Source organism: Pogona vitticeps, chromosome 6 (assembly GCF_051106095.1).
Source record: "Pogona vitticeps strain Pit_001003342236 chromosome 6, PviZW2.1, whole genome shotgun sequence".
Taxonomy (NCBI): domain Eukaryota; kingdom Metazoa; phylum Chordata; class Lepidosauria; order Squamata; family Agamidae; genus Pogona; species Pogona vitticeps.
In genome coordinates, this window is record NC_135788.1 from 92,682,771 (window position 1) to 92,706,108 (window position 23,338).

The 23,338-nt window shown below is 41.7% G+C and overlaps 1 protein-coding gene across 1 annotated transcript; it reads right to left on the minus strand.

The window, feature by feature from the left end:
* Positions 1–1,202: 1,202 nt before the first annotated feature.
* LOC144583648 (keratin, type I cytoskeletal 12-like) lies at positions 1,203–21,971 on the minus strand. The gene is made up of 8 exons (XM_078377860.1): positions 13,632–21,971; positions 10,832–10,914; positions 10,327–10,483; positions 7,982–8,143; positions 6,829–6,954; positions 5,842–6,059; positions 2,500–2,663; positions 1,203–1,597 (listed from the first exon to the last, which is right to left on the minus strand). The coding sequence occupies exons 1-8, from the start codon at positions 14,259–14,261 to the stop codon at positions 1,491–1,493; spliced, it is 1,647 nt and encodes a 548-aa protein (XP_078233986.1). The 5' UTR covers positions 14,262–21,971; the 3' UTR covers positions 1,203–1,490.
* Positions 21,972–23,338: the final 1,367 nt, after the last annotated feature.

The window sequence follows — 23,338 nt, forward strand, 5'->3', positions numbered from 1 at the left end:
TCATTGCTACACTGCAGTCACCTGAGTTCACAAATTCTTAATGTGGACAAGAACAGTCTGATGTGCTTTTCAGGGCAGACGGAGCAGATTTAATAAGAACCCCAAACTGGTGCTCCTTTGTCTACACACCAGTAGTTCCCAATCTTGGATCCCCAGATGTTCTTGGACTAAAACTCCCAGAAGCTTTCGCCACTAGCTGTGCTGGTCAGGATTTCTGGGAGTTGTAGTTTAAGAACATCTGGGGGCCCAAGTTTGAAACCACTGGTCTACACTAAACAGGCCTTGCATGTATAGATTTGTCCTCCAGGCATGCTCTTAAACAGCGCGAGCTACTTGAACAGTCATATAGGAATTTGTTAACTGGGGTCAGCTGGAATTATAGAAAGTTACCAGGTCAGCACAGCAGCTCATAGGGTTGCATGGCAGCCTATAATCACTAAAAAACTATAATCTACCTCAGTGGTACTAGCTTATTTGCTGAGAAATCCTAAACCGCTACTGTGGAAAGTAGAGAATCATGTAGAATCTGATGTTAGAAGGCATCATCTAATGCAGGGGTCCCCAACCCCCGGTGGGCCATGGCCTTGGCAGGACCGGGCCGCGGAGACAGATCTCCTGCCCCCACATGCACTCTCCCCATGCACTCACGGACCACACACATGCACACACGGGTGCCCCGCCTACCCATGCATTCACATGAGCATGCCCACCCCATCTGTGAGCATGCCCTGTCCATGCACGTGAACGCACCCCCACCCCTGTGTGTGAATGCCCCACCCACCGGCAAGTGCCCCAGCACATCCGTGCATGTGCGGCCCCGCCCATCCGCAAGCACACCACACCAACACGCACGTGCACAAGTGGGCGCCCTGCTCATCCACGAGCATGCCCTGCCCACCTGTGAGTGCACCCTGCCCACCCGTGAGCACCACACACACTCATGCATGCACGAGTGTGCGCCCCACTCACCCGTGAGCATGCCCGGCCCACCCATGAGTGTGCCACGCCCACCCACGAGCGCGGGGGGTGCCCTGCCTCCCAACTGGTCCGCGATTTGGAAAAGGTTGGGCACCACTGATCTAATGGACTCAGTGCATCTGTAGACACCAATGCAATTCTTCCTCAATCTCTCATAGTGCAAAAGATTGGAGAAAACTCTTTCCTACTAGATTGGCAGGATATAATGTGTGCAACCCACAGAATCAGATTCAGAAATAGCTTTATATAGGAACGATCAATGTAGTTTTAGGTAAATGCAAGTTGAGAAACTGTCATTAAGTAGAAAACTCCAGCTGGGGGAACTACATTCAGTGTAGGTGAATACAAAGGAGGGAGGATCAGGATCTTAACAGATTTCTTATTAGAAAGAGGAAAGGTTTCACGTTGGCTGCTCCTTATGTTGGCACAGTAATGTAAAGAACATGTTTATTTTTCTGGTACTGCACTTATTACTAGAAGCCAAAACATTCTTCTGGAGAATATCTTGATGTTTATATCACTGTTTTTTCTTCAACAGACTGAACCTTGGAAGAAGTGACTCGCCCGTGCTCGTCTAATTCCTCAACAATGGTTTTAATCACTCTTGTTTTCTTTGATTCTGAACAAACAAAAGGAAAGAAACACATCACTGGAAGTGTATAGATCAAGAACATCTTTCCACAAGAAGATTTTAAAAAGGAAAGGAAAAATTATGTTTTGTCCTCTGCACACTAAAGCAGAATTCTTCCTCTGAAACTGCCCCCCGTGAATCTCACCAGACAGAACAATGCAAAATGGCATCGTTTGCTACCTTGTGCCTAACCTCTGTTTTACCACCCCTTACGCATGTTTCCCAGTTCTCTTCCTTTCATTACTGTGCTTGGTACATCTCAAATGGGCTTCATCTCAAATGTCTGAGGAGTCCTTCCTCAGAGTGGAGTGTTCTGGGTTGGGGGAGCACTGTGGCCCAAGCAAGCTCTGATTCGTTGGTATATCTAGGAATGGGATTTTTTGCTTTCTTGGATTACAAACCCCATAATTCTCCATTCCGGGAGTCTACCTGACAGAAATGTGGCTCATCTAGGAGGAAGGCGTCAGTTGGAAGGCTCTAAGGCTTAGTTCTATCTCCACTGAAGTTTCTTTTTCCTGCCCCAGTGCTAGCTGAACAGGAAGATTAGACAAAGCTAATTCTAGCTTCAGGTTGAGGCCTTTCTCCCAGATGAGTCAATTTAGATGTCTATCTCTCAGGTAGAACTCCGAGAGTGGAGAATGATCTGGATTTGTAGTTCAAGAAATGAAAAAAAAATCTCATCCCTAGACATAAAGTATCAATGAATCAGACCTATCTATGAATATGTGCTGTGCAGTTTAGATGTGCAAAATTAGACTAATTAGACAACATTTAATTAATGGGGAAACGATCAGGTTTAACTCTTACATATTGGTGCAAGAAGAATAGGAAAGTAAAAATCAGCCACATGCCTGTTAGTGATATCTTAAAGTCTCCAAGAAATCATTTACCTTTCTCTCCAGATGTGGAATTAGTTTGTGTAGCTGTAGCTCCTCTAGAACTGGCTTCTGTACCAGATCCAGTGCCCCTAGCACCAGATCCTAAAACTCTTAATCCTGAACTGGATCCCATATTTCTTGATCCTGGATCTCTGCTACCACTATAGCCAGAGTTGCTGCAAATAGACCATTTACTCTCATTACTTTTGCTTGGCTTATACCGTATATATATAACATGGTTATTAGTAGCAGACAAGTAAAAATGTTCATAATTTACAGCACAGGCCATTAAATAGTCGAAAGCATAAACAGAAAAAGAGATTTTTCTACTACAACATTCCAGACACCTATAGTTTTAAAACAGATTATCTCCCTGCAGTTAAGTGCTGTCTCAGCCAAATATTTGAATTACCGTATGTAACTATCTTGGAGCTATTATGAATAATGCTATCTTGTGTATAGTAGACTGCATATTATCAGCAAGCAAGCGAGGTGGTGGTGTCATCTTTCCTGCACTGGCCTGTCAGCACTTTTACCACAAGAATGTCAGTCATCTCATTTTAGAATTATCATTAAGGTTTAATAAGTAAGTGCAATATCTTCATCTACTCATTGGCAAAGTAAAGCTGGCATCCAATTTTATTGCCCAAGATGGGTTGGCATATTATCACAGTGCAATTCTCTGCACAGAGAACTAGGATACAGTAATGGTTGGCATATCGGTCTAGGGCTTGGGTTCAAATCCCTATTCAACCATAAAACCTGGGCTGGTCACAAATTTCCAGGCTGACCTACTTCAAAGAGTTTTTGTGAAGATAAAATGTAGGGAGAAAGTCCATGAGCTCCTTTGAGAAAAAATGGTACATATATGTAATAAATACAACAAAACTTGAAGGAAAGCCTTAATCTCAGATATGTAGCAACACTGCCATGTGCTTGATATTATGTCATCCATATAGTTCATTGTCATCTACATCAGCTATGAGTAGCTCAGGGCATTCTATATGTTGTTGGACTGTGTCTCCCACAAGCCCTGGCCATCTCAGCTAATAGTGAGAGCTGCTGAGGATTGCTATCCAGCAACACTGGAAGGATCATATATTGCCCACCCTTGACCCACACAGTCTGTTAGTAATTCTCCAAGATTTCAGGAAGAAAACCTTAGAGATGTATGGGATTTTTTGTACCTAAAGCATGTAGCCCTATTACTGACCTAGGGCCATTCCATGAATATTGGATTATAAACTATAGGTGTGATCCTGTAAAATCTATCTGGAGAATGAGCACTATTACATCTAGTGGTACTGTTACCAGATATTCTTTACCTAAGAAGGATAAACATCTGGAAGAAATTCTATCAACATGTGAAATTTAAAGATGAAGAGAGTTTGAATTTTGAAATTAGACTGTCACTTGAGGGGCAAGCAGAAATGAGCTACTTTCAGAATTTTAAAAAACCTGGTGCTAAGCCACCAGACCTGAATATATACAGACCAGCCATGCTATCATCAGGGTGCGCTCAAGATGTTTTGCCACCTAAGGCAGCCTCTCCTTTCCCATAGCACACTCAGCTTTGTTTATCAATAGAGGGGAATAACCAGGAAATTTAGAAAGACTGCATGGGGAAAGGGGCTGCCACTGCTGTTCATCAGGCTCTGCTATCTGTGGCAGGTGTTTCACTCTGTCTAATGTTAGTACCGGCCCTAACTGTCTTCCATTTGTATTAGTTCATTAAAAAGAATAATCCACAAGATGGCTAGCACTGCATTTAAGAGTCCTTCTTGTGAGCTTATTCTGTAAGATAATGTTGCAGTCCTGTATACGGTTACTGGAGATTCAATCCCATCAAATTCAAAGATTAACTTTATGCACGTCATCAGCTGATATCATCTGCCATGGATATTAATCTTTAATATAAAGTTCCTTACCTCCTCTCCCCTGATTCCTAGTCTCCCTATGTATCCTTTTTTGACCCGGGGAAGCCTTTGGGAATCTTGGGATGGGAAAAGGGAAGCCTTTAATGTCCCAAAACTGCCACCATTGGTACTGCTCTTGGCAGAAGGAATTTTAAGGCATTGAAAGCCCCCGCCATCCCAGTTCTGAGGCTCTTAAAAGCTACCCCGGGCCAAAAGGGATCCCTAGAGAGCCTTGGACCTAGGGGAGGGAATAGGCACATGGAATTACTCAGCAGGATTTTAGCCAGTAGGACTTACTGAGCTTGAACCACAATCCTATATGTGATTGTGATTCAAGCTATAGCTGCACAACAGGATGCAATACAGGTAAAGATACTGTAGCTGTTTTCTTTTTCATAGCATGAAGCAAAGCAAGGCACAATGGTTCCAAAACATTTCAGTTGCTATTCAAAATTTGCTGTAAGATCATTTTTCTGTTTCCTAGTGTTAGCTTTCGAATTCCTGGGTACCAGAGAACTGAAGAAGCATTGGCTTATCCTTAGTTGTATACCCCTCTGTTTCCTTCTCTGTGGGGAGCAAATCTGATTTAAGATAGCAATTCCTAACCATGTATCTGTGATAGAACACAAAAGTAGTCTAGGTGGGATACAGGATTTTCAAAACATAGTTATTAGTTTTCTGTCTTTTTTTGTATTTCTAATACAACCTGTTTCTAGTAATAATATAATTACATTTGTTATGTTTTATAGCTCCTATAACAATAAAATTTATGTTTGACAATATTTTTAACATTTTCAACTACTGATTGTTTGTTTGTTGTTGACCTCTGAAATGTTTGTGTCCTTAAAACTTACTCTAAATGGTTGATAATGAGAACAGAATGCCCTTAAACTTATAGGCAACCCTATCAGAAGCTATGGCCTTTTTGTTTTCTTTATGATGGGACCCATGGTCTTTGACAGAGTGATTTGTGAGAGTTAAAGTTTAGAAGGTTGAGAACTACTGGTGTAAGGCAAGGTTGCATGCCCACTTTTTTTTTAGTGTAGCAGATAAGAAATGTAAGTGTTTTGAGTGATGCATTGGTGGTAGAGGGGAAACATGTAAACCAGTGATGCTCTGTAGGAAGCACATACAGACGTCTTCGTTGTCAGTGCTGGTTGGGCATGATGGAGTTGCTTATTTAAAAAAGAAAACAAGAGGCACAGTGCCCTGACATAATGTGAATCATTTGCAGTTATGTTCATTGATTGTTACATGTCCATTTACACTTGTCCCTTTATCTCAGTCTATGAACGTCAGAAGGCAGCTGTTCACCTAGCTGCCGATTGTAAGTAACATTAATACTGTTTGTAACATCCGGAATCATTTGTGGCAAATCTGAATTGTGATGTATGCCTCAGCCCCTCCTTCACCAAAAACATTTTTTTTTGTTTCCTACCTTGGTTCTCCATCAATCAGTTGCCGGTAGGTCTCAATTTCATTCTCAAGACGGGTCTTGATGTCCAGGAGCTGGCTGTACTCTGCATTCTGGGACTCCATGTCATCCCTGACCTGTTGCACTTGAGCCTCCACGTTACCAATCAGTCCTTGTATTTGGGAGAGCTGGGTACAGTACCGGCCTTCTGTCTCAGCCAGAGTGGCTTCCAGTGATTGTCTCTGACATAGAAAGGGTACAGATTTGCAGACTTAAAGTAGGTCTTTGAAATGTTGCTATCTGCAATGTGTCTTGAGAGAACAGTCGCTTTGTGTCATCAGATCTAGTGTCCTTGAGATGTTTTGATTGAACCACCACTCTCATCATTCCAGCCTATTGGCCTTGGTGGCTGGAACTGATGGAAGCTGGAGTCCAAAACCTTGAGGGCATAATAGTGTTGTGAGCCACGAACAAGGGGTTCCAAGCTCTCTGATACCACAGATTGTGTTAATTCACCTCATTCGTGTGCTGTGCAATTATCAGTTCCGCTCACCAGAGGTATCAGTTCCACTAAGACTGCTACTGCAAGACCAGTATTATAGGCATGGATCATTTTTGAGCAAATACTTGAGCAGAGGAACTCAGGGACAGGATAGTACAATTGTCTAGATCAGATCATTGTCTAACATTTATATTCTACCTCATGGCCAATAGCCACTCTGGCTGGGGGATTCTGGAAGCTGTAGTCCAAAAAAGGATGTTTCCTAACCTCTGGTCTAGGTCAGCCTTTGCTAACCTGTTGCCTGGAATATTATCCCAAGATTTCTGCTCAAGTTTAGAATATAGAGTTTTAACAAATGGCATGAATTAGATTGTGTCATCCCATGATGATTACCATATATTTGAAATACTCTTTATGTGTGCTCTGTAAGAAGGAGGTATGAATTGAAAGGAGGCATTCTATTAATCTTTCACACAAATATTTTAACTGGAAAGGAGCTCTGTGCATACCAAAGCAAGTTGCGTTTTCAGGTCTATCTCCAAACCCTGAAGGGTGCGTCTTAGCTCTGCAACCTCGTTCTTGTTGGCATTTGTCTCCTTGGCACTCACACTGATTGTCATGTTTAATTCTTTGCTCTGCATCAAATTGAATAACAGAAGTTAAAAATAAGTTAAATAGCCAAGGACAGAAAAATACTTTGAACCCTAGGTATGGTTTTTCAGGAACCTATCAGTCTGCACATAGGGTGTTCCTAATCAATGGTTATGCAGTTCTCTGATTCTGGAAGATAACCTCCACCCCCTAGAAAACCTCAGTGATTTTTCAGGTATTTCACATGTGAATATAATCTGTATATTTATTTATGTATTTATTTAATGCATGTGTATACTGTCTTTTTCAGAGTGTAATCCTCTTACAACTATTAAGCAATGTGCTCAATAAAATACAAGGTTTTTTTTTAAACTGTAGTAAATTAATCAAAAACTGGGGAAAACACGAAGCCACATAAGACCATCTGTAAAAACAAAACAAAATTACTTTGAAAACACCAGTGCAAGCACCAAATATAATTCATGGGAGCAGAATTTTACAAATGTGGACCCACTTTAATGCAGAGTGCACTTTAATAAGAGTGCTAAAAGAGCCTGGAGGTTCTCTTTCAGCCTTGTCCAATGTGGTGTCCACCACATGTTGAGAACTACATTGCCATTACACAAGGCAGCTGAGATGGTGGGAGCTGTAGTTAGGAAGGTATTAGTATGGGGAAAACTTCTCTTGTAGGATACAGATTATTGAAAATGTACAGCTATAGTAGATAGTGAGAATAGATTATACAGTAGTCTGTGAATCCTGATTCAGATTAAGTCCTGAAGGATGTCTTGATTATTATCATTACTTTTCTTGGAAAAAAGGCAGGTTCTGTGACAAGCAAATCTAAGTCTAATGATCAGGAAAAAATTCCAACTGAATTTTGCACTGAATCATTTTGCATCATTTTGCCTGAAATGTTGCAGTAGATTACCACTGGATTACCACTCTAGCAGCCTCCATGTCACAGTAGTTCAATTTGCTTAAGATTTTCCTCTTTAAACCCACATCTTGTGTTCAATGTAGTATGTTGTCATACAGACTTCTAGACACAAGGCACCAGGAGATTTTCACCTTTTCATTGAACCAGTTTTCAGCGTCTTTGCGATTTTGCTCTGCCAGAGCCTCATATTCATCTCTCATCTTGTTCAAAAGTGTAGTCAGATCAATTCCTGGGGCTGCATTAATTTCAACACTGAAATTCCCGGAGTTTGTGCCTTGCAAATTTTTCATTTCCTAGTGAAAAAAGGAGAAAAAGTTAGAAAAGTAGAAAGGGAAAAGGAGGGGAAAAATTCTAGAGATTGGATCCAGATCTAGCCATGCTAGAACAGACATACTAAGATTAAGGAAAAGTCTCATTGCTTTTGGTGGATTGTCTGTAAACATGACTAAAGGTGTGATCACACAGCGAAACAGATCGTATTTTGAACCACCTGTGGAGCAATCCAGACCAATCTATTTCCTGGCGATCACACAATGTACAGGGAATTGCTTTATAACTCAACCCCAATCTGTGCTCAAGCTGGATTTTTTTTTTAGTGCAGCTGTAGGGCTGGGCTGGGTTGGAGAGATTTCCCAGCAGATAGAAGGATCGCTTTGAGGGAGATTGCTCCCTGCAAAGCAACCCTTTCCAGTGTGATCGGACACATGCCTTTCCAGGTATCAGACAGCACCTTAACTCTGCTTGAACCCAATCTGTTGTCACAGTGGATGCTCAAACCAGTTTGTATATTTTTCATGGAGAGTTAGATTGAACTTGCTTTGCACACAATGAACTCAACATTTTGGCTAAAAATGAAAATAAACAGATTAAAATTCCACTCTTATAAACATAAAAACATTGTGTACTGACTCCTGATGAGGGGGAAGGGCAGTTTTCTGCAGGTGGTGCCCCAAACAGGCTGCCTGAGCTTGCCTGGTGCCTCTGGGAGGCCTTCTGCACCCAAAGAGGGCCAGACCTCAGGTGGATGCTGGGAATGGTCAGCTTGCTCAGGAGGAAGAAGCAGCTTCTTAGCCATGTCTATAATACTGTAGTTACACCAAAAACTGTGATATAAAAGCAATATAACATCTCTCCATTTTAGTCTGTTTGGCAACAGTTCTGTTACCTGAGGGGGGAAAAGAGTGTGTACATATAAAAGTTGAATAAGACTTTGGCCGAACATATTGCTCCTCTTCCAAGGCATCCATAAACTTCTGCATGAAACGCTGATTCAGTCTACCTGACAGTATGGCCAGCCCTCATGAGAATTATGCAACTGATTAGTATTATTCAGTTGGCCCTGTCTAGAGACTATTAGTCTGTGATGTTCAAACTGTAAAGTGAATCTTACACTGTAGAAATGATACAAATACAGTAGGCAGTTCCGGACTAAGAGATATTGTATTATAGGAGCAGATGAGCAATTGGGTAGACAAGACTTTGTTGCTACTGGCTACATTCGTAAGAAAGGAGAGGTATGCTAAAAAAAGAAGCATACAACATAAAGAAGACAGAAACTCTGTGGGACCTTAAAGACCAACTACTATATTTTAATGTGAGCTTTCATGGCCACGTCCACTTCCTCAGTCATAAGAAGTGGATTTGGCCTCATATTGAAATATAGCGTTTAGTCTTTAAGGAGCCACAGCATTTTTGTTTTATTCACTTTTTATTTTTCTTTTGTTTTTGCCTGATATGCTACCAAAGACTAACACAGCTGCCTCTTTTAAGAAAAAAGAGAGAGTTGTGTGAAGTGCGAGATGATATTTATTGTTACAAGAGGAAATTCGTTAAGTTCTGGAAGAGTGTCTATCACAAACTTTGTTCACCTCGCACAGCTTGCAAATTCATTTCCTTTGATTTGTGATTAAGCAAATGGCAGGTAAACATTAACTTTGTTCACAAGCCTGAGTACTCAAGCTTTGAAGCAATTATGTCCTTGGAATACTATCACACTTTCAGCTCCTAACAATGTGCTACCTAACATTATCTAATTTGATTCTTCCTCTTTTTCATGTACTGCATTGTTTACAAGGTAAATGAACTCTATAAAAGCAGAGCATTGACCTGTTCTAATATCCTGCGATCACTGTACTGTTTTCTAAATTTTCTTCTTCAGTTAGGCTTTTAAGCAGTAAAGTGTCTCAGGAATGTTGGTTTTTAATCTACAGATTGGTAAATGTTTTTAAATGGTTTTTATTCTTGATTTTTAATCTAATTGTTTTTAGTATGACATTTATGTATAATATTTTAAACCTGTTTTACAGTTTTATCTGTTGTGAGCTGCCTTGGGTCACCTTTGGGGAGAAAAACAGCATAATAAACAAACAAACAAACAAATTCAACCACAGTGAAATGCAGTAATTGATATAGGCTGATCAGGCATCATCTGATATGTAGCCATATTGAAATCTTCTTATTGAACTGGCCACCTTACCTCCTCGTGATTCTTCTTGAGGAAAGCCAACTCTTCAGTCAGGCTTTCAATCTGCATTTCTAGGTCACTCTTGGAGAGATCCAATTCGTCCAAGACTTTGCGCAGACCACTGATGTCTGCATCAACATTTTGGCGGAGGAACAGCTCGTTTTCATGTCTTTATAAAAGGAAGAATAAAAATTATATATGGATTGCTGATGTAGTCTGATTTTGTTAAAATCTTGTTACTGTCCATTTGTAACAGTATGTTATTCCACCAACTTCTTAGGTCTTTTCTTCTTACCTCCCCTCTCAAAAAGAAAAAGAATGAAGTAAGAAAAAGAATGAAGTACTGCCCAATATCTTTGTCCTGATAGCACTAAGCGCCATCTCTCTGGCAACAACTTGAGATGTTCTTTGCTGCCTTGATTACTTCTGTCAATATTTTCAAGTTAAATAAGGTGCCACCTGTTTGGATGGCTAAAAAACAAACCAAAACAACAGCAAAAAACCCACACCAACTTACTTCATTCTGAAGTCATCTGCAGCCAACCTGGCATTATCTATTTGCAGGATGATGCTGGCATTGTTAATGCTTGCTGAAATGATCTGCATGGGGATAGGGAGGGAAATATGGAAAACAGAAAGGGAACTGATACAAAAATACTTTATAGAAGATTCATTATTTTATGAGCGCAATTAAGTTAACTCGGGAAACCAAGCAAGATGTAAAATGTGTGGCATGTCATCTTGGTGGGGTAATGAATTTTGTTGTACAACATGTTTCTTTACAATATTTATATATTAATTTCTTCAAGTGACCAGCGCCTTTTTGATAAAAGCAAAACATGTAAGGGCAATCACATAAACAGAATTGGCTGTTGTACAAATAGGAGATGACCGTGTGCATAATGGACAGCCTGGAAAATAGCACACTCAGTTTGTACGACTGCAACAGAATTTTGACCTGTATTTCTAATCCACTTTATATACTGACTGATCTCAAGGTGGGCTACACTCAATAAAATCACATTCAAAGAATCTAAATAAATTCAAATACTATACAACAATTTAAAAAAAAACATTTAAAAACAATTTCAATAGTGTGAGGCATAGGCCAGATACTATTTTAAGTGTAAAGTTGCTGTTGAAACACTTCATATTTCCTAGGCCTAGTACCTGAAATCCATTAACTAGATATGCTAGAGATTATGGTTTAAGATATATATTACGTTACACTAAATAGATAGCATACAACTGTCCATTTGTTTTTCCTATACTCCAGGGTAATCATAACCATAAAAGAACTACACAGTTTTAATGTTGACAATGAAGAAACTGAAATAGAGGTTTGGGGAAATAATCGATCCTAATGGAGACTGCAGCCAAGAAATCAGAAGACTGAGACTCAAAAGACCAGCACTGAAAGAACTTTAAAAGATCATCAAGTGTAAAGATGTGTCACTGAAGACCAAGACCAAGATCATCAATGGTCTTGTCTTCCAATCAACATATATCTGTGTGAAAGCTGGGCTTAAGACAGGGGAGAAAAGGATTCATTTGAAATTTGGTGCTAGAGGAGAGCTTTGTGGATGTGCTGGATTGTCAGAAAGACTAACAAGTGGGTCCTAGAGTAATTCAAGCCTGAACTATCTCTGGAGCCAAAAATGTTGTGACTTAGGTCCTACTTTGGGCATATTACGAGAAGATAGGATTCTCTGGAAAAGATGGTAATGCTGACAATATTTAAAGCTAAGAACAACAAGTATATAGAGGCAGCTTACATAATTAAAAGACAGCATTAATGCTAAAACAATAAGTATGCAAATACTGAAAAGAAGCAAACAAATACCACACTAAGACATGGTAAATACAAGTACAGTAGTACTGAAGACCCAGTCAGAACAGCAATGCATAATAGTCCATCTAAAGGTTACTCATTTATCCAGCCATCCAGCACTCCCTAATTATTTCTAGCTTGGTGCATGACGATGACCAGATCAGATCTCTGCAGCAACAGACATAGCTGTTGTACTAGTTTTAATTGTGTAAACGCACCCCTAGCTACTACTGAAACCTGGGCATCCAGGCTCACAGATGAATCCAGGAGCACCCTCAAGTCGTGCACCTATGTTGTCAAGGAGAGTGTAACCCCATCCAGTACAGGCTGCATTCCTATTCCTTGATCTATCAACTGAACAGAAGCATCTCTGTCTTGTCTGGATTAAGTTTCAGTCTATTCACCCTCGTCCAGCCCATTACTGATACCAAACATTTAATTAGAGCTAAAACAGCTTTCTTGGATTTAGGTGGCAAGTTCGAGTTGGATGTCATAAGCATATTGGTGACACTGAACCCTAAAACTCCAGACAAAATCTCCCAGCAGTTTCATGTAGATGTTAAATAACATAGGAGACAAAACAGAATCCTGAGGTAACCCACAGGTCAGCAAGCAGGGTTTCGAACAGGAATCCCACGGCACCATCTTCTGAGTTCTCTCATTCAAGAAGGACCGGAGCCACCACTAAACAGTGTCCCCAAGTCTCATTCCACATAGATGTGTCAGAAGGATACTATGGTCAATAGTACTGAATGTTGTGAGAGGTCCAGCAATACCAGCAGGGACACAGAACCCCTATTCAGTTCCCAGCATAGATCATCCACCAAAGCATATAAGAGTTTTCCAAAATATTGGCTGAGAGCACACCAAACTAAAACACTATGTTCATCTTTTGCATCAGCACTGAAGCTTGATGTGCTTTAGAAGGGGGATCACTCCATTGGGTGAGATGCCTCCCACGCTGGATGAGGCCAATTTTTGTGCTGCCTCCAAAGAGTGGAGCAGTCCAAGTTCTCCTTCTGCCTGAAATGGGAAGAAAAGTATCTTTCCCTCATATTTTTGAAAATTTTTGGTAAATTCCTCAAACTTGAGCAAAACTGAAATTCTGCTTCATCTATCAGAAGGGAGTGCCATTTGTGATTCAGTACTAACATGGCAAAATGCGTTGGGATTTGAGCTCAGTTGTTTAGAGAACCTAACCACTCAAAGTGCTGGATCTGGGTGGACAAAATCAGTCCATTTCGCTTCGTCTCCTCTCCATATTTTGCTTTTTTATTTTTTTATCTTTTCAGTTGAATTCTTTCCATCCTGTGTATAAAGAAACTTTTTGATAATGTATGAGCAAATACTCCACCAATGGGCTTACATCTTGGTTCCATTTTATGGTATACAGTAGCATAGAAATGATTCTGCCGATTGATCATTTTTGCTGCTGAAAAGACATCTTCCTTGGTTTCTCAAAATCTCTTAAAAATAATAAGCTTACCTTATTTTGAAGGTCATCAATGGAAACATAGTATTTGCTATAGTCGTGGAGTCCACCATCAGTTCGAGGTGTAGCCTTCTCATACCAGTTTCTGATTTTTAGCTCGAGATCACTGTTTGCTTCCTCCAAGGCATGGACTTTAGCCAGGTAGGAAGCCAAACGGTCATTGAGGTTCTGCATGGTTTCTTTTTCCCCACCAGATGAAAATGAGGAGAGAGGTCCGCCATCAGCACCAGCAATGCCAGAAGAACCATAGATATGATAGCAACTTCCACCTCCGAAGCCACCCCAGCCTGACCCTGCACCCCAAGTTGCCCTACCAGCACCAAAGCTTCCTGCACTGGACCCGCCACCCAAGCCATAAACTCCACAATTAGAAAACTTCACAGACGCCCCACCACTGTGAGAGGAGGGTACTTGTCTAGATCCACAGCCAAAGTAAGACATGGTTTTAAAAGAAGTTTCAGGCAAGGGTAGAAAAAGGTGAAGTGTCACCCAAGCAGAGCTTAAACAGGAAGGAACGTTTTGAGTTTTTATATGTGATTTTGCAAGGGTGTGCTCTTTTTTTTTAAAAAATGTCTTTTCATAGCTGCATTGTTTGTTTTGCCAGTTTATCACGCATAGCTGCATGATTGATGGATATTAATAACCGAACCTAGTATTATGTCTTCTTCATTTCCCCTTGGGCCATTTGCAATCCCCCCCCATCTTCAAAATGGAGAATGGGTGGATTTGACCAGGCTGAAACTTTCATTATTGTTTCAGAACATTTGAGTAATTCTGTCCCATCCCAGTTCCACCTTCATTAGCTTTTATTTGTCAGCCCATCATTATAACCTTTTTTTCCCCATTCCACCTTTTTCACTCTTGTACTTACGACATAACCACTTTCTTGACAGTAGGGTGTGCAAAGTGCTTTTAAAGATGGTTCACTTTAATGTTATTTTCTCACTTTGGGTGGTGCAGAGAACTATGTGGGCTTTCCCTTCGGTCTCTACAAAAGCATCCTTGGATTTCCCCAGTTGCCTCCTTTTCTCATGGAGTAACTTTAGTTTCTCATTATTTCTCTAAGCACTTTGCTATGATAGCAAACCTTAATCCAGCAAGACTTTAGTTTCATTTCCTGAGGCTTTTTGTTCTGTATAGTGTTTATACTTGCATTGACTTGGATCCTGCAAATGGAGGGTGTTTCAACAACTAGCTTAATAAAGTTTGGAACACTTGAGAAATCTAAAGGATACTTAAGAAAATAAGCACAGAGCAAAAGAAGGGATCACTTTTATTGAATCAAATAGTTTTGATCAGTCGGATGTTCTTAAGACAAAGCACAGATTAAGGTGATGGTTACTTGGTTGACAAGAGCCAGGCAGTTTTGATCAGTTGGGTGTTTTTAAGACAAAGGAAAGATTAAGGTGATGGTTACTTGGCTGACAAAACCCAGTTTGGGCAGCTATGGAATGCTGGAGTACAAAAATCACCTGATGTTGACTGCAACTACATGGTCAAATACTGCGGGATTTGCTCTGCTTATAAATTGGGTGAATTGGAAGTCTTTGTTACTGACCACATGATGCAAAAGCTGATTTGAATTGGTCAAGCGCTTTTTTGCTCCAAAGTGTGTTTTTTCTCTGCCTTCGGAGGCTTCTACTTTTTCAAGCCAGAACAATTCAAACAGGCTTTCCCTGTGTGGATAGTTGTGATATGTTCATGTAAAGGTGCCTGTAACGGGTGTTGCAGTGATGTAAGTGATTGGAGTGTGATGTTCAGGACCAGGGAAAACACCCCTCCAATTTTTTTATTTTATTTTTTAAAAAATTAATTACATATATGAGATTAGTGCTAGATCACCTTATTACTGGTTATTTCCTGTATTTACAGCTCATAAAAGGATTGGCAGAGGTGGGACCAGAGGAAGAAAAGATTGACAGAGGCAGGAGCACAGGAAGGGAAGAAAGAAAGAAGGGTGGCTATGGGCTAGAATGTGAATCACATAACATGCAGTATGTATGAATGGTGAACTCCTGAATCAATCCGCAGCCAACATGGGGTAGATCTGCGCCACAGGAAGGGGTGTCCCAGGCACCAAATTGATAGCACAATCATAGGGTCGGTGTGGGGGTAGCTAATCAGCCCCCTTCTCCTCAAAGACATCAGCAAAGTCCTTGTATTCCAAGGGTATCATGGGACTGTCTGTTGACCCGGCTGCAGCCAAGGTTGCCGGTGGACCCAGATGCGGACACAGGTCCCTGAAACGCAACTCCCCTTGTGTCCAGTCCATTAGGGGGTTATGTGTTTGGAGCCAGGAAAGGCCCAGAATAAGTGGGAAATGGGGGCATGCGTGCAACGTTGAATTGTAGTTGCTCCTGATGGTGTTGGACCTGGAGAATGACCAGATGGGTTTCTTGAGTCACAGGACCGGAGCGGAGGAGATGCCCGTCTATGGACTCAACTAGGGTCGGGGTCTCTTTATCCTGTACAGGGATCCGGTGCTGTTTCACAAAGGTCGTGTCAATGAAACAGCGATCAGCTCCAGAATCGACCATGGCATAAACAATGTCCATCTGGCAAGCAAAGTTTTACTGGTACGAGGAATGGAGCCGGGATGTTAACGTAGGGTTCACAGGACCCAGGTAAGTGCCCCATGTCTGAGGGTCCATTCATACACGGGGCAACTCTTTTACTGACGGTGGTAGCGTGGAACCGGAGTTACGTTGCTTAACCAAGCAGCAAGAAGCAAAATGTCCTGCTCCCCCACAGTACAGGCAGAGATTCTGGGAATGGTGTCGTGTTTTTTCCTCAAGGGTGAGGTGTGGCCGAGCAGCTCCTAACTGCATTGGCTCAGAATCCTTTTGTCTAGTGTTGGTGGACGTCAGGGATGGCTGCAAGGGACAGGAACTGCTCTGTGCTAGGCGTTGGCTCGCCAGCTGGCCATCAATGCAAAGGCATAGAGTTATAGTTCTTGCAGCGTATTCGGTCAATCTACATGTGCCAGCTCATCCAGGATCCAACCAGCCAACCCCTCCATATATTGGTCCATAAGAGCTGCCTCATTCCAAAGTAAGTCTTGAGCCAAGAGTCTGAACTCAGTGGAATACTGGGAGACTGAACCCTAACCCTGTTTCAGGGCCCGAATCTTCCTATTAGCAGTAGCAGCTTGCAAGGGATTAACAACAGCTGCTGAGATATGTTTCAAAAAGCCTTGGTAATTGGTTAACAGGGGTGAAGGAGCAAGGAGTAGAGGAGTAGCCCATTTAGCTGCCTGTCCCTTGAGTAGGCTAACGATGAAGCATACCTTGGTTTTGTCCATGGGAAAGTCTCTGGCACGCAGCTCAATATACAGTTTACACTGTGGCAGGAATGTTGGAAACTCCTCCACCTTTCCTTCAAACTTTTTGGGAGGAAGCACAGGGCACTTGACCTGGGAAGCGGCGTTGGCTTGGGATTGCAGTTGCTGCTGCTGAAGCTGTACCACTGTTTGAGTAAGAAACTGCACTTGAGTAAGCACAGCATTCAGCAGATCCAAGCCTTCGCTTGCTTCTCCCTCCATCTTGTGGGGGGGAGTGTGGTGGTGGAAGCAATCTGTCATGTTCCCGGGGGTTACAACAGCAGAGTCCAATAAGCTAGTCCTATGTCAGAAATTCAGAGAATGCAGAGCCGATATCCAAATACCAAAGCCAACTCACACAACGTAGTCCAGGGTCAGAATCCAAAGCCAAAGGTCCAGAGAACAAGGTACAAGATAGTCAGGAGCGTGGATGCGAGCCAGAGGTTTGACTTGTTGCTTCCATGGACTTTTAGCCATCTGAGAGCTGTTTATATAGTAAAAACAGTCCTTGAACTGCTGGAAGCCTTTTCATCCTGTCAGAACTCAGGGCTAGTTGATCGGATGTTTCTGCGGGCAGCCTTCAAGTGATTCTCTGACCTTTTCATCATAAGTCTTCCCCGAAGCCTGGCCCTCAGCCTATCTACTGGGGGAGGAGAATCTGGAGGCAATTCAGCTGTTGTGTTTCTAATCGCTCAGCATTCTCCTTAGCTACAGTTAACCCCTCAGGTTCCGGATCTTCAGCTGCGCTCATGACAAGGATCAGAAGAATGGGAAAGTCCAGAGGTGGAAGACAGAGAAGAAGACAAGGGGATTTCACAAAGCGCTGAAGGGCCTTATGGATTCTGGTTCCCTCATAAAGGGGAGAAAGGGGACAATCACTAGAGGAAGGTTCCGAAGGACAAGGAAGGTGGGGGAAATGGAAGTACAGCTAGGAGAGGTAGAACCACTAGAATAGACTGTGTATGTTTCCCATAGAGGGAAAGGTCCGTGGAGGAAGGTGGTGTGTCCAGACTCTATACCAACTGGCACAACCCAACCCAAAGGTAATTGGACTCAACACCCATGTTGCAGGACTATCTGTGAGGTGAGGACCCACCCCATGTGCAAACCTACTGATTGTGAGAGGTTTGGAATGGCCCCTTGTTATAGAACACTTCCAAAATGTGTGGCCCGAAACATTGTTGGTTGCCGGTCCCATTGGACCCACTGAAGTTGTTGTTCATGCTACTCCGTTAAAAGATATTAAGCCATTATATAATGTTGCTCTGTCTCCTCTGATGACTTTCATAAAGAATGAGCAACTGCCTGTCTTAAAATTAGAATCCAGTCACAATCAGCAGGAAACATATTTCATCATAGGTGTTAATTGATAAAGAGAGGAACTGAGAATTCTCATACCAGAGAGAGTTGCGGTTGCAGTTTGGTTTGCAGATTTTGCAGATTGCATTTCAGATCCGTAATCTCTCTCTGGTTGGTGTCGGTCTCTTCAACACTGCTGCTGATATGCTGATTCAGTTCTTGACTCTGAAATATTTTGTAATTAACAGTAATAGAAAAGATTTGTTCCAGAGTTATAAATTAAGACATTAATTCTGCTTCAAGAAGAGGGTCTTCCCCAGTCCCTTGAAGGTAAAGGTTGGCATTTATTTCCCCTGCTTGTTCAGTCTGTTCTGCTCAGCACGGGTCACATATTCCACCCTCATTTTATTGAAATGGACAGTCAGATCAACTCCAGATGCAGCATTCATTTGTACATCAATATCTGGGTTGGTGGTATCTGTCATGGAGCTCATTTCCTACAACAGTGAAGGTGTCACTTTTTAAGGTGCCACAAGAGCATGATCTCAACATGTATGTTTTAAAAACAGGACTACCTCGCCTTATTTTGATAGAATACTAGAATCATAGAAAAATTAGGTTAGAAGTGGCCTATAAGTAGGGTTGCCAGATGTCAGGCAAAAGGAGGACATGTCCTCCTTTTTAGCCTAATGTCCTCCGTCAGGCAGGCAAAGATAAAAACCTTTAAAATGTCAGGCTTTTGTATATTTTATGTTATAATTTTGGATGGGAGGGGGAGAGGTGGAAGGACCCCCTTCCCCCTGGCTTTCCCTGCCCCCACCTGCCTGTCCACCCCTGGTATTTTGAAAAACAGCCTCCATTGAATTTATCTTTAATTTTTAACATGACCGTTTCTTTGTCAGTTCACTAAGAGACATTTATTGGCAGCTATTGTAATAAAATTGTATTGATTGTGGGTTTCATCTGGAATGATTCAAATGAAACATTCAATATGTCCTCCTTTGTCCTCCTTTTTGTCTTTCTATGTCCTCCTTTTAGTACCCGTGTATCTGGCAACCCTACCTATAAGGCCATTGAGTCCAACCCCCTGCTCAATGCAGGAATCCAAATCAAATCAGATCTTACAGATAGTTGTCCAATTTTCTCTTGAATGCCCCCAGTGCTGGAGTACTTACCATCTCCTGAGGTAATTGGTTCCATTGTTGTCTTATTCTAATAGTTAAGATGTTTTTTCCTGATATGCAGCCTAAATCTGGCTTCCTATAACTTGAGCCCATTATTACATATCCTGCACCCTGGGATGATTGAGAACAGATCCTACCCGTCCTCTGTATTTCAAGTATTTGAAAAGTGCTATCACATTTTCCCTCAGTCTTCTTTTCTTTCCTTGGCATCAAGTATTCAGATTTGATTTACCTGGGCCTCTTTTTGGTGGCACTCTAGGATTATGCAAAGGCCATAGAGGTGAAAGGGCACAGAACCACATCTATCACATATATCCCAAATGAGTTTGGCTGGCCCCTCTCCTGCAAAGCACAATGAGGATTCAGACTCTTGGTCTCAGGCATTCTAACCCACTGAGCTATACTATATTTGGGATTTAGGCTATAATGTAAAAATCCAGCAATTCTGCTAGAACAAAAATACTGCAGTTATTTTTAAATGAAGATCAATAAGAGATACATGGAACTTCAGCCTCAGAATAGCTCACGTTTCTTAACAAATAAGTAAAAGATAAACAAATAATTTGCCATTTGAATGCCAAAATATATTTTGAATATGATTCATGTTCTTGTTTGGGAGAAAAAAGATATAATTTAAATTCTATGTCATGGCTGTAGATTGAACATGATTATGCTGTCAATGCACTACAGTTCATGAGTATTTAATAGTATACTTAATGTACACTAGCTAATGGTTTTATGCATTTAGAAGACAGATTAAGTTGCGTTTTACCCCACTAATTAGCTATAACATGATGTCACAGCGTTGACTAGCTAAATCTCTTCAATAGACATGTTGTATATATTGCAACCCATATCCTTTGCCAAACCTCGAAACATAAATCATGTTCTAAGACCACAAAGACAGGTTTTTGAAACCTCTTAGTCATCTCCATCAACCATGGTCATCACATTTTGGGGGGAAAAATGGTACTGCTTCATCCTGTTTTGCCGAACGTTTGACTCCTTCATCTGACTCATATGGGTTCACAAGGGCAAGACATGCCACAGGGACTCTCCCTTGGAAAAGCTTAGATCAACTCTTCACCTTACTTGTGTTACCATCTGGGTGCTCATCGGAACCATGCAGTGCTTCATTTTTAGCATTTTTGCATCACAAATATTATTTGTAAGTTCGTTTGTAAAAACAGAACCAGGACCAACCTTAGACATGCTGCTGCCTGGGGAAGGATGATGCTTCCCTTCTATCATAGTGCACGTTAGCAAATGTAAACTTCTGAAAATGAACCTTAAAAGGTGGTGAGCATAACCCTAATTCACTCTGAAATATTGCCAAATTTCATTCACATCTGTGAAAAAATAAATAAATAAAAATATGATTGTTGGCAGAACAATTTTAAACCTTGACCTATTCTTGAGACCTATTCTGAAATCTATCCACCTCTGTGGTGACCACCTTTTTTTGTGTGCATGTTTCATTCACTTCTCTGAAAAATGAAATAAAATATTGGGACTGCTTTTGCTTCCTAATGAAAATGTGGGTTTTTGAATTGCAGTTTAGATTCCAGTCCAGATTATGTTGGATCAGGTCTAAATTGGCCAAAGCTGATTCAGGACTGCTTTTAAATCGTTGTGTCAGGCCCTGAATCAAACTGCAGAGCCCTTGAAGAGCTTTGATTTTAAAAGGAATGCTCATCTCCAGTATGCATCATCTTAGAAAAAGCATTAACTTTTCCTTTAGGAAAAAGAGGGATGTGGCACCTCCAGTTTCTCAAAGTGTTTGTATTACAATAGTATCATCTTTCTCTGTGTGTCATCTGAATACCTCAGTGGTTTAAAGACATAGGCTGGGTGTTCAATTCCCCACTGTGCCTCCTTGGCGTGGGTGGGCCTGGACTTGGTGATCCATAGCTCTGCAGTTCTCTTGTTGTTGATGATGATGATTGTAAATCAACAATTTTAATATAATCAAATCTATTAAACTTCGAAGCTCTGCTGCTTATTTTTACAATTATTGTTGTTGTAATCATAATAATTAATGCTTCTTTAAAAACCAGGTAGCTTTGATTGCATGATATTGATGGCTGTAATTCTGTGTGAAATGTTACCCCCCCTCCTTTCCTTATCTCTTCCATTAGACTTGCTTGCCCATTAAATTCTCCCATTTTCCTTTCCGCTCAACTCTCCATGCTGAACTTGGTTGTCTCTCTGTCCCTCTGCAGCTGTTTGTCAAGATCCGGCCCTGATCCATGCTATCAATTCTTTTTCTCTTGTTTGGGTGTCATGCTGTTGGGCAGTTTCAGAAGGAAGTATGAAGTGAGCTTCACTTTCAATTAATTTTTGAAGAAGTAGCCATCTTAGTCTCTGCAAGCATATTGTTGGACAAAATGAAAACAAAACAAAGAGACAAAACTGTTGTGGCACCTTAAAGACTGACTGCTATATTTTACTGTGAGCTTTTGTGGATCAAATCCATTTGATAAGATTAAGACTATACAGCTGGTATAAATATGATTTGTAGTCCAATGTCTCTGGTGGCATGGGTTATGGAAAATATATTATGTGAATAGCAAACTCATTCTCCAAATATGGATACTTATATACAGTGTGATCTCCACATCCACGGGATCAGTATCCACAATTTCAGTAATCTGATGTTTCAGTTTACTGCAGCCCTATATACAACATACAAGGGGGTGACCGTTGTGGCATTGGTCCCATTTCTTTGTATTTATTCATGGCCCCAGGACAGATGAGGATACAGATAATGGACAAAATGACTATGGTTGTTGTGGGTTTTTTGGGCTCTTTGGCCGTGTTCTGAAGGTTGTTCTTCCTAACGTTTCGCCAGTCTCTGTGGCCTGCATCAACCAGAGCACAGAGTGCTGTCCTCTGAAGATGCCGGCCACAGAGACTGGCGAAATGTTAGGAAGAACAACCTTCAGAACACGGCCAAAGAGCCCGAAAAACCCACAACAACCATTAGATCCCGGCCGTGACTATGACTTGTTAGTAAAGGAAAAGGATTATCCCAGTGGCTCCCAACCTTTTCCGAACTGCGGACTGGTTTGGAAGTGGGGCGGGGGGTGGGGTCCTTGCGCAGGTGGGCGGGCACCTGTGTGTGTGTGTGTAGGTGGGAGGGTCCCATGTGTGTGTGTGTGTGTGTAGGTGGTTGGGGCACCCGTGCATGGGTGGGCAGGGCCCCTGTACATGTGTGCATGGAATGTGTGCATGGGTGGGTGGGGAACCCGGCATACATGTGGGAGGGCCTGTGTGTGCTTGTGTGGAGGGGAGCGTGCAGGGGGCAGGAGGTTTGTCTCTGCAGCCCGGTCCTGCCAAGGCCACGGGACTATCCAACTCTGTATAATGTCACTTTAGTATAATGTCACTAAAAGGTACCAATAGCATAGTTGACAAAAGTGGCAAACTTTCAGTCAGCGCTCTGTTTCTCCTCTCCAGTAGTCATCTGGCTGAACAGCATTACAGTGCTCAGATCCACACTTGTGCCAACTATGGTTAGAATCGCTTTTCTGTCTCTGAGGCTGTAACTGTCTGCTTGGATTGTTCTCTTCTGCTACATGTGCGGCACCTTTCTTTGTTTAAATGAGTCATCTTCTCTCCTAATGTTCCACTGAAATTTATCCTCCTGTAATGTAAGACTGTTTTTCAAAAACTTTAGCCCTTCCCACTGTGACAGGCAGAGATGTCTTCATCACCTGTTATACAACAGCCCTCCAGGGATTTGAAGAGTGTTGCCTTGTCCTTGGGATTCCCAGTATGGTGTAGTGGATCAAGTGATGGACTAGGACTCTGGAGAACAGGGTTTGAGTCCTAATTCAGCCTTGGAACTCATTGGGGGAGTGGAACTGGTAAAGTCATTGCTTAAATATCTGACCTAC

Coding starts and splice junctions, on each gene's coding strand:
- LOC144583648 (XM_078377860.1), bottom strand. CDS start 14,261: ATGCAGCTATGCGTGATAAACTGGCAAAACAAACAATGCAGCTATGAA. Junction 10,484..10,831: donor GCAGATGACTTCAGAATGAA/GTAAGTTGGTGT, acceptor CCTTTTATAAAG/ACATGAAAACGAGCTGTTCC. Junction 6,060..6,828: donor TGAAAACGCAACTTGCTTTG/GTATGCACAGAG, acceptor TTTCTATGTCAG/AGACAATCACTGGAAGCCAC.